The sequence below is a fragment of the Colobus angolensis genome, unplaced genomic scaffold (assembly GCF_000951035.1).
Source record: "Colobus angolensis palliatus isolate OR3802 unplaced genomic scaffold, Cang.pa_1.0 Scaffold186, whole genome shotgun sequence".
NCBI lineage: Eukaryota > Metazoa > Chordata > Mammalia > Primates > Cercopithecidae > Colobus > Colobus angolensis.
Window position 1 is genome coordinate 2,994,428 of NW_012114999.1, and position 16,885 is coordinate 3,011,312.

Consider the following 16,885-nt stretch of genomic DNA (forward strand, 5'->3'; position numbering starts at 1 on the left):
GCTTCTGCTACAGGAAGGGGATTTTTGGTGTATAGATGACTGCTAAGGGCTATAAGCAGCTAGGGCACCAGCAGAGAGGGCCTGGCTAGGGCTGACGCTGAGCAGAGACAAGTAGAAAAGTGAGGTGGAAGGACACAGGGTGCTCATGGTGGCTTCCAACTCTTGGATCCCCCTGAACTTCATTATTTATGTCCACCAACAAATGCTTTCTTTTTGTTTAAGCAAAAAACTTGTGACCAAAAGCGCTCTAATAAACGAGCAATGAAAACAGCATTTGCAAAGTGTCTGGAGGAACGGAGGCAGGATGGCGCACTTCCGGGTTCTTCTTCACCACCAGCTCTTCCTGCGCGCGCGAAAATGCAGCCACCGCCCAGGGAAGGTGCAGACCAACCAGGCATGCGCCAGGTGACGTCAATCTGAAGAGACCAAGATTTACCTGGTCGCACCTGCGGAACGCCCCCCCGACACGCCCGTGCCCCGCCTATTGCCCTCCCACTCCTAGAAAAGCCGCTCTCCGCCAGTGAGCCACGGGGCCTTCTCACAGCCCACTCCTGTCGGGATGTCAGGACTGTGGGAACTCCATCCGAGAGCCCCACCGGGGGACTCTGCCGGCCTCCTTTGCCGGAGGCCGACAGACTTCTCCCTACCCACCTTCTTTCCCTGAAGCTAGGTGACCAAAATAAACTTGCAGTTTTGCTCCTACACTTGCCTACCCGCTGGTTCTTTTGTGCCCGCTCTGCTGGTCTTAGAAAAACAAATCACAAAGGGTAGAATCCCAAGAGATCATGGAATGGGAATGCCTGTGGGCGTGAAAGGGCCGGGTAGCAGACTTGAGGGTGTTCAGTGAGCAAGGGCTGGGAAGGCGGGGAAGGACAGATTTGGAAGGGACCTATGTTATTTGGGGGTCAAATCATTAAGATTTTAAAGCAGAGAGCAATGTAAGCAGGATTGCGGAACATAACTCTGGTGCCAGTGTAGAGAAACGCCTGGGCCAACAGAGGCTGGACCCTGGAGTCCAGGGAGGAAGCCCTTGGAATGGGCTGGTGCAGAGATGACAAAGCCTCTAGTCCTCAGAGAGCCTGGAATGCAAGAGGCAGAGCTGAGAGATATTTAGGAGGGAGAGGAGACAAAGCTTGGTAAGAGAAATCAGAAGGGCAGGCTCTGAACTCAGGCATCCCCAGAGCTGGATCCTGTTTGCTTCTCCTTTTTTTTTTTTTTTTTTTTGAGACGGAGTCTCGCTCTCCCCCAGGCTGGAGTGCAGTGGCTGGATCTCAGCTCACTGCAAGCTCCGCCTCCCGGGTTCACGCCATTCTCCTGCCTCAGCCTCCCGAGTAGCTGGGACTACAGGCGCCCGCCACCTCACCCGGCTAGTTTTTTGTATTTTTTAGTAGAGACGGGGTTTCACCGTGTTAGCCAGGATGGTCTTGATCTCCTGACCTAGTGATCCGCCCGTCTCGGCCTCCCAAAGTGCTGGGATTAAAGGCTTGAGCCACTGCGCCCGGCCTGTTTGCTTCTCCTAATGGTCGTGCATGGGATCTTATTTAACCTCTTTAAGCACTGGCTTCTCATCTGCAAATTGGCAATGATAATGGTGCAAGCCTCATGGAGCTATGAGAATTAAATGAAGCAAATGTGTGTAAAAGCACTTGGCACAGTGCTTGGCATAAAGTTACACTCAGTAAGTGACAGCTACTGTGTGGAGGGTGAAGAAGGAAAATTAGGGATGACCCTGAAATCCCTCGCTTGAGAATTTGGGCAAACACTGACGATGTTAATTAGGATAGGAAATACAGGAGGAGGATATGTTTTATGGGCAAAGAGAACATACAGCTTTTGGAGGGGACGTGTTTAGGCTGATGTGCTTGTAGAACTTGGGGGCAGGAGCATCCCGCAAACAGTGGGACTGTGGGGTTAAGGGGACACTGGCCATAGATGGCCACTCAAGCAATGGCAGACAGGAGAGGGTTGAGGACAGACACAGATGCTTAAAGGGGGCTACAGGAGGAGGAGCCCAGCATGAGCAGGTAGGAGATGTGAAGAAGAAACAGTTTTCAGCATAGATAAGTTTTAAGTATGGATAAGCTGTTAGAGAATGAGAACTGCACAGGGGATGTAGGGATTCTTGTTTCTTCAGTGGGGAAAATGAAAGCTGAAGTCCAAGACCACTTGACTTGCCAAGGGAGCTCTGGTCCCACTCACGGGGCTATCTTCAAGGGGCCCACTGTGGAGCTTGCAGCCCCTTACCTCCAGGTATTTATTGACCAGGCGGAGGGTGCGATCAGTGATGTTAAATATGTCTCTCCAGTTCAAGTTGGCCATGTCGTCAGCCTGGCTCTCCCGAGGGCCCTTGTAGAGGAAGTTTAGGATGGCTTCAGCCGTAATACCTTCTTCACCAAGCTGCCTATTCAAAAAGTCTTTTACTGTTGGATTCCCCAGGATATCCTTGGGAAGAAGAAATACAGTCACTGCTTAGAAATTCCACAGGATCTTTGGTCTTGTTCTTCAGCCATTTCTAATTTTTAGTGATTGAGGGTAGAGACTCTAAGGCTCCCTAAAGAGCTAGTGAGCTTGTTCCACTATGAGGCATACCTAGCTTTATCGCATTTCCCCCAGTCCTTGGGTCTCTGGAATAGAGGGAAGATGTGTAGGGGCAAAGGAGGGGCCAGATGGGGGGCATTGAAAATGGTATATAAAAAGCTGTCTTTTGCTTATGGATATTTTTGCTTTCTTTTGAGTGTCCCTGCTATATAGAACTCTTGTCTTGGTTTTGCAAAGTTGAAAATGAGACCAGACAAACACACTCAACGATCTTTGGAGTTACAGAGCTGGCCTCTTGGGGAGATGCGTCTTTGAATTTGAGGCCCTTGAGTGAATTCATAAAAGCAGGAAACTCCAGGAAACCACTGGTCTTGTGGCAGCTTTTAGACTTCTCCCAGAATTCAAGAAACATATTTCTCATCCAAAGTCCGTGACCCCACTTGGTGACTGCTTGGAACGAGGGCCTTTGGGGCCTGCTTGTTGTATTTTGATCTAACTCCAATAGTGATTAACTCTTTGCTGGGAAAAGGAAACAAGTGGAACTTTCCTGCCCCCACCCTTTCCTCCTCCCCTCCCCTCCCCTCCCCAACCTCCAATCCCCTCTTACTCTGATCATGTTCATCTGTGTGCTATTGTCAAAGAAGTACCAGATCTGGGGCCCTACTTCTTCCCACGCTTTGACCAACTTCCTAACACGATCCAGTTCTTCAAAAGTTGAGTTGGCCTAAAACCAGACAGAGATCGAGACAGAGATACGAACAGAGAGAAAAGTGAGAGAGAACTTTTGGTTGTGTCTTTTCTGCCCCTGTCACTTAGTGTTAGGGAAAGGCTTTTTAAGGAAGTGTTTTTATTTTCTCAGTCTATTGCCATTTCCCAGAACAATTCACCATCTCCCAACCTCCTGGGCTGACAGAATCTAATTTCTTAGTATCTCAGAAGTCCCTGTAATATTGATGATATTATTTTCTCGGAACCTCCCTCGTTAAAGCTAGATTTGGACCCCCTGGGAGAAAATACTCTTCCTCCCTTCCTCCCTGTCTTTATCTGTTCTGAGTAGCCAGGATTCAGAGAATTGTGAACCCTTCCATTAGGGATATAATTCAAGCAGTGGGAAAGAAAATCTCATTGTAGGCTGCAGTAGAGAGGGGAGGGCCCAGGCAGGGGCACTGAAGCAAAGCATTCCAGTGATGACTGTGGATGGGGGAGGAAACGCAAGAGTCCACTTAGCAAAAAACAAACATGAGATGTGCTACCAGGAAGGCACATCACACACACACACACACACACACACACACACACAAACTTCTGGGAGGTCCAGGGTACACAGGGCAAGCCCAGCTGGGATCTTACATTCTTCAGTATCCTTCGTGCTGCAGGTGAATCAGGAGTGTACAGGATTTTTCCCATCAGCAAAGGCTTTGCCGCCCTCCAAGCGATTTTGGTTAAAGGATTTGACTCCAGGCTCTGGATCAATGCATTACAAAAGGATGCTGCCAGGAGAGAAGGGACAGATTTTACAGAAACTCCTCATTGCTTATAACTCAATATAGTCATTAGTGTATCCACATCACATGTCTCATTCAACCCCATGCTGGAGGATTTGACAAATAACCTAAATTAATAGGCTGTACCCCACCAATAACAAGCTCATCATTAGTAGCAAAATGCCACAGTGCCTCTTAGTAATGGCCTCATCAGAGAAACAAAGGATGGGGCTTGCCCTGTGGTTTATTCTGCTTTAGAAGAAGGAGGCTGAGAAGCCTGCCTCTGATTACTGCTAGGAAGTGAGGTCTTTCTCAGATGAAAGGGACTGAGAAGCCAAACAAAGCCCCCTACTTGGAATCTCAGCTTGAGCCTCAGTAATTTCCCTTCAATTAGCTGCTTAGCTGCTTTGTTGTGTGTAGCTATCTTAGAGTCCTACTACTTTTGGCATGTCCCTTGCTGCCTCTTCTCAATTTTTAACTACAGGGGCACCCAGTTACATTTCTTCCCCACCCCACCCTCCTTTACCCCATAGAAGACAAAAAAAAAAAAAAAAAAAAGTGAAAAGTGGGGAAGATGATTTGCCAGGAATTTGCCATTCGGAGTGTAACTTAGTACTACACACAGATTTTCACTGCAATGCGTTTGTAAAAGCATCCCACAGCCGTGTTTACTTGCCAGGGCCCTTCTGACCTGAGCTTTGCCTGCAACTCTGGGTTGCTTCCTTGCGGATCATTCACTTCCTCTTGAACTTAGCCCTAGTTCAATTACATCAGTGGGAAATGGCCCCTCTGTTCCCTTTCCAAGTGGGCCTCAGTTCTTTCTGTGGTTCATGTCCAGAATTGCTTATAAGCAACGCCCCCTTTCTGCAAGGGGAAGTGGACTTTCTGGGAGAAGTCTCTTTTGCCTAAGGCCACTCAACAAGACAAGATAGATGCAACCCCAGGTTTGGTTTCACCTGGAAGTTTTAAACCATCAACTTAACCAACAAGAGGGGCCAATTTACAAGCAGAACTCAGAAAACTTACTTGTTCTTCTGTCGTAAGAATAGATAGGCTCCTTCCTTGTGGAGTCAATCCCTAGAAAGGCCTTATAGTTATTGTCTTCATACCAGTTGAAGGAGAGCACCCGAGAGCCGCCTCCCTCGGGGTAGCCACACAGGAGGTCAGACAGGATGCCCATCAGCTTTGTAAAGGTCTCTGGACCACCATTCTGCATGAGGGGCCTGGTCACCCACAGCAAGTCCTGCATACTCGGCCGACGGATAAACTGGGGCAAGGCAAAGCCTTCAGGTTATTTTAAGGCAGCCAGAGTCATAATTTACTGTGAGGCCAACGCTCCAAAGTTTGAGTTTGACTTCCACATTTTTTTTTTTTTTTTTAGATGGAGTCTTGCTCTGTCGCCCAGGTTGGAGTGCAGTGACCAGATCTCAGCTCAATGCAAGCTCTGCCTCCCGGGTTCCCACCATTCTCCTGCCTCAGCCTCCCGAGTAGCTGGGACTACAGGTGCCCGCCACCTCGCCTGGCTAGTTTTTTTGTATTTTTTAGTAGAGCTGGGATTTCACCAGGTTAGCCAGGATGATCTCGATCTCCCGACCTTGTGATCTGCCCGTCTCGGCCTCCCAAAGTGCTGAGATTACAGGCTTGAGCCACCGCGCCCGGCCTTGACTTCCACCTTTAAAAGAAAACATCCATACTCTCAGCAATCCTTAATCCAGCTGCGAAAAGCAAAAAACAAAACCTACAGCCATCTACTTAGGGACTAGGAGAATACTAGGATTAGCCTTAAAGAAAATCACAGAGTGGCCAGTCGCGGTGGCTCACGCCTGTAATCAAAGCACTTTGGGAGGCTGAGGCAGGCGGATCACGAGGTCAGGAGATGGAGACCATCCTGGCGAATGTGGTGAAACCCCATCTCTACTAAAAACACAAAAAAATTAGCTGGGCGTGGTGGCAGACTTCTGCAGTCCCAGCTACTCAGGAGGCTGAGGCAGAAGAATGGCGTGAACCCAGAGGGTGGAGCTTGTAGTGAGCAGACATCACGCTACTGCACTCCAGCCTGGGCGACAAAGCAAGACTCCGTCTCAAAACAACAACAACAACAAAAATCACAGAGTGACCCCTAGCACACTGGAGTACAGCCTCTCCTCTTCCAGTCTCCTTTATTTGAATTCCTTGGGAATGTGTCCTTGGGCAAATGCAGAAAATATTTTACTGTTAAGCCAGTTCTTGGGTTCTGTTGTCCCACCAAGATGGGGATACTGGGGAGAAAAGGGAGGAAATAAAATGATTGGGGAATGGTTCTGTTGTAGAAAGGCAAGATCAGAGCAAATTTCTTTGGCTAAATAGTCTAAACTTTAGTTTCTTATATTTGAAAAATAATCTTATTAGCTTAATTTTACCAATGAATTCTTCCATTTCCTTGAAATGTGTGGTTTGTGGTTTTCTCATGTGTGTATGCCTCTGTGTGTGTGCATGTGTGTGTGTTTTAAAATTCTGCAAATATAGAACAGATGAAGTCTTCATTCCTAGAAAAACACTTTTTCAATTCTGTGCCAGCTAAGAGGAGGCTGACGGCCTTGTCTTCCCCGTGTGGGCACCCGTGGGGCTTGCTGGCCTCATCCTTTGAGGGCAGATCTGTATTGTCAAGAACCCAGGAGAAGGCTGGTGGAGTTGCCAGTAGCTTGGCTTCTATAATGCCATTTGGCTTTGCTTTAGGGGAAAATACAAAATTAAAATAATGCTGCTTTTATTCCTAAAACATACCTTATTACTTGCTTTGCTTTCAGTGGTACTGGGGAATTTATAAAACCATTAGAATTCAATCAGGTAAGACTGAGAATAGTTCCCCATTGCAATAAGCCATGTTTACCTGTCATCCCTCTCTTTGTCCACATGCCAACACTTGCCCTCCGAAACTGATGAGCCCAGGGAGAATCCACACAGTGAGTCATGCCTATAATCACCATCTATGCTTCAATAAAGTCAAAATCTCAAATTGCTTCAACAACAGTGAGTCTTATGACAATCTTGTAAGGGGTTATTACTATTATTATGTTGCTCATTTAGTCAAAGCACTCAGAGATGAAGGGGCTGTTCTCAGGTCAAATGGTGTAATATCAATTAGTATAAACTTGGCCTTCTGCTTTAACCCAGTTCACAAATGATTAGACTTGCTATCTAGACAGTCAAGAAGCCTTCTGGAACCCCTACTCAGAACTAAGAGTGTTGATATACCTTGGGGATTTTTTTACATTCTCTATCAATTTCAACTTTATTGTACTGATAGGAATTTTTTTAATGCTGTGAAGAAAAGACTGTTTAACAGAGACTCTCACTGTAGCAGGTGAGCATTAGTACAATGGGCTCTTCTCTAACTTTCCCACACATCAGTGTGCATACTCGGCCCAGGTTGAGATGAGTTTTATAAAGACAGATTCCAACCATGCAATTTTCCAGGTTGGTGGAGCCCAAGTCAGCTGTGAATAATGAAGGGAGAAAAGTTTGGAAAAAAGCCTGTTTCAACTTTTCCCTCCCTTTCGTAACACTCATCACCCTTGAAGAGAATTGCTTTTTTCCCATCTCTCTTTCCTATAGGGCCATAACCAAATCTGCTTGTTCATCATCATATCCCCAGCACCTCTCATTTGTTGCGTGGAAGAATCCATTTCCATATGGGAGGGGACTTGTGCAACCTGATGTTAATTAAAATGTGCACATCTTTTTACAAAACGACACAAAAGACAATTGTTTTCTTTATGATGAAATAAGCCAACATAGGTAAAACACTTAGAAGAAGAGTGGCTGTAAGCTATAAAGGTGTATGCTATTATTATTGGCAGTATATATTATTTGAATTTTAAGACTGTAACAGAATAATGAACCACCTCAGCACTGAAAAGACTTAGATTCAACTGTAAGTCCTCTGATGATTTGTGCCATACCAGGCAAGTTGCTTATTGCCAGTGGCATTTCTTTTTTGATGTGAAATCAGAAGGGTGGTTCCTTTCTTTCTGCCTCTTACCTAAGAGCACAGATAATTTGGAATGTGAACAGGTGCTTTGAAATCGCTAGATGGAAAGATCAAATGTGCTTTTCCTTGAACAGGTTTGAAAACAATTAAATTATTTGGCATAAGAGGGGTAAATGGTAGAAAGACATAATGAAATTATAATTACTACCATCAGGCTACTCACCTCTTGAATTCTTGGTGACATATCAGATAATATTCCTCCCCAAGATCTCAGATTGATACCTTGAGAACGGCTGTCTAGGAGTGTGGGAAGCTGTAATTGACAGTAAAACAATTTTTTAAATATATATATGTTTGTAGGTATATACACACATAAGCACTATCTGATCTCCTATATGCTTGAAAACTCCCCCTCTCCTTCTTTCTGATCACAGGACCTTTTCTGTAAGATTACTTTTAGAAACAAAACTCTTTTATTTAATTGACAAATTAAAGGTTCTCATTCCAAGTCTCCCTGCTGCACTTGTCAATCACAGATAGTTTCATAGTTATATTAAATACTATCACTATTTCAAAGTGATTCTGATTGATGTTTTAGCGACACCAAACAAGATTCCTAGAGGAAGGAAAACAGAGAGCAGCTGACAGAGTGTGAAGGAAGTGCTGCGGGCCTGGGGTGCCCATCTGTTCACCTCGGAGCTTTGTAGACACTGCAGTCTTCTTGTCAGTGCTTACATCTGTCTTCCTTTGTGCCATTTTCAGACAGGTTGTGTCTCTTCCTTCATTCAACACTGCTCTCTCATGGAGGATTTGACCAGCTACATCACCTTTATTTTAAAGCAGCGGCTGGCAGGAGTCAGAGAAGTTCCCTTGCAGATTCTCCAACTGCTAGCAGTGTTCAGGAAACCCCAGCCCATGCGAACTCAGCACTGCTCCTGCATTTGCCACCTCGGCAGGGGATGTGGAAACCCCCAAGTGTGCTGCCTTCAAGCCTCGGAGCCTGATGTGAACATCTGGTTTTCTGGAAACCAAGATCACGTCCTGTTTGACTTCATTCTTCATGTTTCAAAATTGATGGAATCACTGATTCTAGAGGAGTCGTGTAGGACTGAGTTCTAAGTGTAAAGACAGTGGTTTTCAAACTCAAGCATGCTTCCTGAGTATGTGTGAAGTGAGCACTGGGCATGAGCCTTTTAACAAGCTGGACTTGTAATTCTCATCCAAGTTTCTGGGGACCAAAAACCTCAGCTTTTTATTTGCCAGCATGGTTCTCCTAAATGATCATTGGGCTGATCTAACTTGCAGCAAAGCTGACAAACAGGTGGAGTTAGGCTTTGACCAGCCAGGTTCTCATGTCTAGCTGTGTGTCTTTGCCCCTCTCCTCTCTGCTGTAGACGCAGAAGTCCTTGTGTTCTTTTTGACCTTGAAACTCTAGAATAAATGTAGGTACACTCAGGCAGCATTCATATTTCAGGCTTATTTTCTAATTGTGAAATGAAAGGCTTTGTTAGGTATGACAGCTACAAAGCAGATGGGTAAAATTTTCCAGAGGAAAGAACTGCTAAGCTGCTATTGACACTACACCACTGAGAAGTGTCTCCCTTCCTTGACCAGAGCACTGGACCAAGGCATTGGTCTTGCCGGGAGTACTTTTCAAACTCCTAGGAAATAGCTTCAGTGGGTGCTGGGCAAAGCACTTTAATTTCTGTTTTTTCCATACAAGGGTGGGGCTGAGAAGAGTGGGTGGGAAGGGAGGAAGCAAGCCGGCAAAACTGTGTGTCAATAAGCAAGTTATCACTAAGTCCTGCCCATCCTCCCTCCTGTCTCCCCTCAGATTATTAGAGATGAAAAGAGACTTGAGAGACATATTAGTAAAATGGCCACATGTGGGTTTTGATTCCAATCTGAGCAAACCAGCTGTAACAATTGGGGGAAAGTGGACATGGACTGGGTATTAGGTATTATTAAGACATTATGGTAAATTTTGTTGGGTATGATCATAGCATTGTGATTTTATTAAAACAAATAAGTTCTTATGTGTTAGAAATACATAGGGAAGTATACATGGTGAATTGATATATTGTCTGTGATTTGCTTCAAAAAAACTTTAGGAAAAAATTGTGGAGAACAGTTAAAACAAGAACAGCCAAATATTGATAATAGTTGAAGCTGGGTGATAGGTCCATGGGAGCTCATTATATTATTCACTCTACTTTGATACTTTTTCCCTATAATACAAAGTTTTAATAATAAAAAAAGATTTTAGTGTGTATGCAAAAATAAATTGTTGAATGAGCAAATACTAAGGAAGTATCCTATCTTTTTTGTTCTTCCCCTCTAGGACTGCCTTTGTTCACTTCCCTTCTAGAATATTTTATCAAAATAGGCATAGAAAAAGGACTGGCCTTCTTACCAGTCCCCTTGCCTCTAGCCCCCTCCCTTCCAATGCGCCGTGGTCTGAGCTACCCAACAGGCCAATCCAGTCATGTCACTTGCCCTGCACAAACATCTTCCATGGCTCCCTACTGTCTCCAGAAGAGAAAGTCATTACTACGTTATGCCACACATGGCCTCTGTGAGCTGCTGCCTGGTTCCCTCACTTGCCTGCTCTCCTGCTTCTCTGCCGCCACAGTGGACTTCTTTTTATCTCCACTCATATGTCAGCTGTCTCCTGCCCCCAGCTCTGCTCTCTATTTCCCCCGTCCCCACTCCTTCTTTGCCTGGCAAACTTCTACTCATCCCTCAAATCTCATTCCTAACATGATGACCTATGTGAAAGACAACTGCCCCCCAGGTAGATTTAGATGCCCCTTTTTCTATGCCTCTTGCTCACCCCTGCCCGGCCATGCTCTCTTTAAGAGTTCTATTTCTTTCCTTGCGCTGTTCACCACTGGTAATTATTCTGGTGTTTACTTGTCATCTGTCTCCCTTGTAAGACTCTATGCCCCCTGTAGATAGAAATCATACCTGGATGACTTCGAGGTATGTTGGGCATGTGGTGGGTGCGTGAGTAAATCATCTTATCAGAATAACAAGCAGATTGATTATAATTGTTTATACACCTGATACTCCATGAAATGGTATGTTTCTTAAGGACAGGACCCCACCTTTTTATCTTTGTATCACCAAGCTTTTTATCCATTGCCTTTTCTGTACACTCATCAGTGTCCAAGTAAGGAAGGTTCTGCAAGACAAGTCTGCTTTTAAGTCGTCTTTTTTAAAAAGGGTTAATAAATTTGGCCTTTTTATCTTGAAGTCAAATTTCCCTATATTGAGGTCCTGTTAGATGTGGATGTAATAAAGAAGTGGTAAATTAATGACTTCCTGAAAATTCATAATCACTCAATTTTACTAATTCAATTAATTTTATTGCCTAGGTAGTTCTAAGTCACATGAAGAGCACATAGGCTTTTTTTTTTTTTTTTTTTTTTAAGACAACAGAGTAATAGCTGCTTATGGCCGGGCACGGTGGCCCATGCCTATAATCCCAGCACTTTGGGAGGCTGAGGCGGGTGGATCATGAGGTCAGGAGATCGAGACCATCCTGGCTAACACGGTGAAATCCCATTTCTACTAAAAATACAAAAAATTAGCCGGGCGTGGTGGTGGGCGCGTGTAGTCTCAGCTACTTGGGAGGCTGAGGCAGAAGAATGGCATGAACCTGGGAAGCAGAGCTTGTGGTGAGCCGAGATCATGCCACTGCACGCCAGCCTGGGCGACAGAGCGAGACTCTGTCTCAAAAAAAAAAAACAAAAAACAAAAACAAAACAGAAAAAGTAATAGCTGCTTACTTATATAAAGTACAAGGCAAAGCTCTCTCTGCAAACTTCCCCACATCTCTACCCAAGGGTAATCAATGTTAACAATTTGGTGCATATCCTTCCAGAAACACCAAGACTTTAACTCCTTTTTACATATTTTTCCTGATTGACAATTCCTCAGACCTCCACATTTTTACCATAGTTTGCAGTTTAACCACATCAGCATATATGGCAGTGCCTGGAGAACACCCTGCCCCAAATGGTGGTTTTGCTTTCCCTGAAGACTAAGGGTTCCCTCCAAGAATATGAGATCAGCACTGTCTTAGTTCACTCTGGCTGCTACAACAAAATACCACAAGCTGTGTAAACAACAGATATCTATTTCCTACAGTTCTGGCAGCTGGGACGTCTAACATCAAGGCTCCAGCAGGTTTATTGCATGGTGCGGTCTCATTTCCTGATTCGTAGATGGTACCTTCTCTCTATGTCTTCATATGGTGGAAGAAGCAAGCTGGCTTTCTGGGGTTTTACAAGGGCACTAATGCCAGTCATGACCTAATCACTTCCCAAAGGCCCCACCTCATAATGCCATCATCTTGGGGATGAGGATTTCAACATACGAATTTTGGGGAGGATGTAAACATTCAGATCATAGCATGCATCTCCTCTACATTTTTATCACCCTGTTGCCTAAGAGTCCTAATAAATGAATAACATGAAGCATAAGAAAGACCACAAGAATAATGCACACACGAACCCATTCCATTAACCTCGCCTGGCACTGAGTGACTAGGCTCTGTCACAGTGACAAAGATTGATGCTTATCTATGCAATTTTGCTAAAAGTGATCATGCCTGGCCCAGTCTCCCACGTATACAGGGTGAGTCTATGGCACAATGGTAACCAAAAAGACAGCAGGAGAAGTCACAGGCTGGGGTTTCTGGAGACGGTCTTTTGAAGTCGGCCCCTCTGCCCTTTGCCTGGCCTCTGCCTGCAACATGGATGGACTGGAGGAGGCAGCTCAGGCGTTTTGAGGTCACCAGATGACGAGCAGATGCTGGGGATGAAGGAGGGAAACACAGGGCAGCCTGGGGTCTTGAGGAAACCTGTGGTGTTCCAAACCCCTCTTGGAGGACCCAGCACCAGACTGTGCATGGGGAGAAAAATGAAAGCCATTGCTTCTCTGACTTTTGTTACTCACAGCCAGGCGCAGTTTCTGAATGATAAAATCCCACATTTGACAAATACGTATTGAGTGTCTACTATTGTGCCAGGTGCTGGGGGCACAGCAATGAATGAAACAAAGTTCTCCCTTCATGGGGTTTACCTTCAAGAGTCTCCCTGAGGCTTCACCAGCCCTCCCATCACTGTTGTCATGCTGTGTCTATGCCCAAGATTCTCCCACAGGAGAGAAAGAATCTACCTCTGACCCCTTATGTCTCCCTAACTACAGTCTAACCTCTCTCCTCCACCCTTCATTCCCGCATTCTTTTAAGCATAGTCCACATTCAGTGACTTCACTTCCTCACCAACACTTCCCTGGCTTCTACCCTCACCATCCTACTAAGATGCTACTAAGAATCCCCCAGTTTTCTCCTGGTTTTTAAGTCTAATGGACATTTTTGGTTTTTGTCTTTTCAGACCTCTCTGCTTTTCTCAACATTTCTGATCATGTCCTTTTCCTCCCTGGTTGTCTGTGACACTGCTTTTGCCTGGTTTGCTTTGCTACTTCTCTGCCTTTCCCACCAGCAACTGCGCCTCTACCTTCCCCTAAAGTGCTGAGGTTCCCAAGGGCCTCCCTTCTTCCTCTCACTCTGCACACTCTCCGGATACTCTCATTTCCTTTATCATTTAATCTCCTTCCTTTTTGTTGATGACTTCTAATCTGTATCTCCAACCCAGACCTCTCCCAAGAGCTTCAGACTTACATATCCAACTGTCTGCTGGGCATCTACCTAGATCCAACATGTCCTGAACTGACCATATCGTCTTCCCCCAAACCAACTTCTGCACCTGTGTGCCCTTTCTGTTGCTGGCACCACTTTCTGTCTGGGAGTCATCATTGGTTCTTCCCATCTCATTGTCTAAATCTCCAGCCTGGAAATCCAGAAATTGGTGCTGGGAATGAGTGTGGGGTAACCAAGAGACATCTGAAAGGCTACTTTAGGAGGAAGCTGGTATCAAAGACTGGAATCCAAAGAGGTTGTGCAGAGAAAAAGCAACCAGGTCCTAGATAATAGAAAGGCATCTAAGAGGGGCTAGAAGCCCAGAGGCACAAACTAAGGAACAGCCACACTCATGTTTCCAGGGAGGCTGGGCATAAGTAATCAGTCACAGGCACTCATCAGTTTTGATTATTTCCTCTTCTTTCTGAATTTGTTGTCTGTCTTTCTCACTTGAGTGTGGGCAGGAGATTGCCCATGGCCATGTGGACAATCTTCTCTCCATCCCCTCTCCTTTACTTCCACAGGCCCCAGGCATACTGTGATCTTGGAACTCCACCCCATATCACATGAACACTTTGGAAAGCATCTGTGTCCATAGCTACTCATATCTCTCTCTTTCTGTAGGTCTATGTCTATGTAGGTATACTTTTCTAAAAGCTCTTAATTTTTACTTTTGAAATTATTTGACTTTGAATAACTTACTTAATGATTTATCTGGTATAAGTTTTAAGCAATCATTGTGAATACTTAAAAATGTTTGTAAAGTGGAAAAACCTGAACAATAAACTGGCTTTGAAATTTAACATTTTGTGAACATAGTAAATACTCACTTAATTCATCCATAGATTATTGGAAACTGCAACTAAGTGAAATGGCTATAATGAAACCAATTTTACCACAGGTTAATCTAAACCAGAATTAAGTTTCTTTCTTTTCTTTCTTTCCTTTTTTTTTTTTTTTTTTTGAGATGGAGTCTCACTCTGTTGCCTAGGCTGGAGTGCAGTGGTGCGATCTCTGCTCACCGCTCTGCCTCCCGGGTTCAAATGATTCTCCTGCTTCAGCCACTCAAGTAGCTGGGACTACAGGTGCCCACCACACCTGGCTAATTTTTGTGTTTTTTAGTACAGACAGGGTTTTACCACGTTGGCCAGGTTGATCTTGAACTCCTGACCTCAAGTGATGCGCCTGCCTTGGCCTCCCAAAATGCTGGGATTACAGGCGTGAGCCACTGCACTTGGCCCAAAATTAAGTTTCAATAGCTTGTTTCTGGTTACAACAAATCACCAAACTTCAAAATAAAGACTAAAATACTTCTAATATTAAATATTTAAATAAATGTGAACTATACATACATTTTTAAAGATTAATTAAAAAGTAAGATAATTATTTACCCAATTATTTCAGTTCAGAGTCATAGGTGGCTGGATTCCATCCCAGCAGCTCAAGGCACAAGGTAGGAATCTAACCTGGACAGGATGCCCTCCCATGGCAGGGGCACTCACTCCCACACCCACACTCACTCATGTTGAGATCATGCAGAAACACCATTTCCACTAATGGGCACATCTTGGGGATGTGGGGGGACAGGAGTACCTGGAGCCAACCCAAGCAGACATGGGAAGGATATGCAAACCCCACGCTGGCAGTGGCCCCGGCCAGGAATCAGTTTTGTTTTCTCTCATCAATGGTATAATAAAACAGTACTGAATGAAACTCAAGGGCCTTTTATAACTGAATTTAACAATGAAGTTGAATAACATTACCTTCCTTAAACATTCATTTAATATCCATTCATTATAATTCTAAAGTGCCTTCATTTTCTTTTGGAGCCAATTTTTAAAAAACAAAAAACTTCAAATCTCAAACAGTTTTGTAGGCTTCTGTAAAGCCTGCGGTCCTTAGCCACTAGTCCTATCACTTTGGGGACTAATGGATCAAAATGACCAACCCACCCCATCTCACCCCATTCTCACGCTACCCCTACTGGCCAGAGTCAACTCATTTCAAACTACCTCACCTTCTCCAGAAAGCCTTCTTCCCCCATCACCATGCTCTTCCAGCTTTCCTTCCCCATGGGTTAGGTGCCCCTCCTAGCTATTCTTGTCTTTCTCCATGCATTTATTTATCACTTTTATTTTGATTTGCTGTTATTTTTTAATGTATCTATCTCTCCACTAGACTATCAACTCATTAAGCATAGGAATAGGTTTTATTTTGTGTGTCTTTTGTCTTCAGGCATGGTACACAGTAGGTGCTCAATAATATGTGTTGTGGTAATTAACGAGTAAATAAACTGTAACAGAGTAGGAAAGAGACCGTGTCTACTGAGGTTTCAGATTCCATGAGGGGTGTATCTAGCAGGCATCATGGTGACTTACAGGGAGAGAGCAGTCAGTTTCACCTGGGGATGGGAAAGTGACACTTGAGTTGAGGTTTGTAAAGAGACAAACTGATGGCTGTGAGAGTGAGGACAGTGTCTGTGAGTAAAAGGGGAGGGCCCAGGAATTCCAGGTGGAGAAAGGAATGCGAGGAGAGTCAGCAAGAGAGTGCTTAGAGAGACAGCCAGAGAAGAGCAAGACCAGGAATTTGGGGGAAAGGGAACAGAGAAACAATAGCTTGAGATGCATTTTTGTGTGGCTAATACTCTTTTTTCCATCTTGTTAATAATTTAATAACATTCATTCCCCAAATAGTTACTAAGCTCCAGCTATGTGCCTAGTGCTACAGCTACTATTTCCTTCCCAGCTCTTTTTAGTGGGAATGGTAAATGATGAGGGTCCAGTCCTCACACCTTACATCTCTGAATATTGCCTGGTCCCGAGGGAGCCCTCCATATGTACCTGTTCACAGTTACCTGACTGAGGTTGCCATAAATCATAAAATAACTTTCCCAGGGCTCTCCTCTTCTTTGGGTTCCCCCTCCCCGATTATCTATTCAAATTCACATGAATTGTTTCTGTCAAAGAACAGGAAGAGACTGTAAGTTTAGTTGGAATGGAACTGTGAAACTATTTCTGGAAAAAAAGGTCACAGATCAAAATGACAAACATCACACACACACACACACACACACACACACACATTTCCTATGCCAAACAAGTTCTCTTAATTTTCCAAGTAAAAAATAACTCTTCCATGAAAAAAAGGTCACAGATCAAAATGACAAAACACACACACACACACACA

At 44.5% G+C, this 16,885-nt stretch overlaps 1 protein-coding gene across 1 annotated transcript in view; it reads right to left on the bottom strand.

The window, feature by feature from the left end:
* ABCA4 (ATP-binding cassette, sub-family A (ABC1), member 4) overlaps nucleotides 1-16,885 on the bottom strand; it is a 134,789-nt gene that overhangs the window by 87,715 nt on the left and 30,189 nt on the right. The window contains exons 7-11 of the mRNA XM_011940010.1: nucleotides 8,216-8,305; nucleotides 5,049-5,289; nucleotides 3,889-4,028; nucleotides 3,146-3,262; nucleotides 2,245-2,442 (exon numbers count right to left, since the gene is read on the bottom strand). Of these exons, the coding sequence (XP_011795400.1) occupies nucleotides 2,245-2,442; nucleotides 3,146-3,262; nucleotides 3,889-4,028; nucleotides 5,049-5,289; nucleotides 8,216-8,305 (786 nt within the window). The remainder of the gene's footprint in view (nucleotides 1-2,244; nucleotides 2,443-3,145; nucleotides 3,263-3,888; nucleotides 4,029-5,048; nucleotides 5,290-8,215; nucleotides 8,306-16,885) is intronic.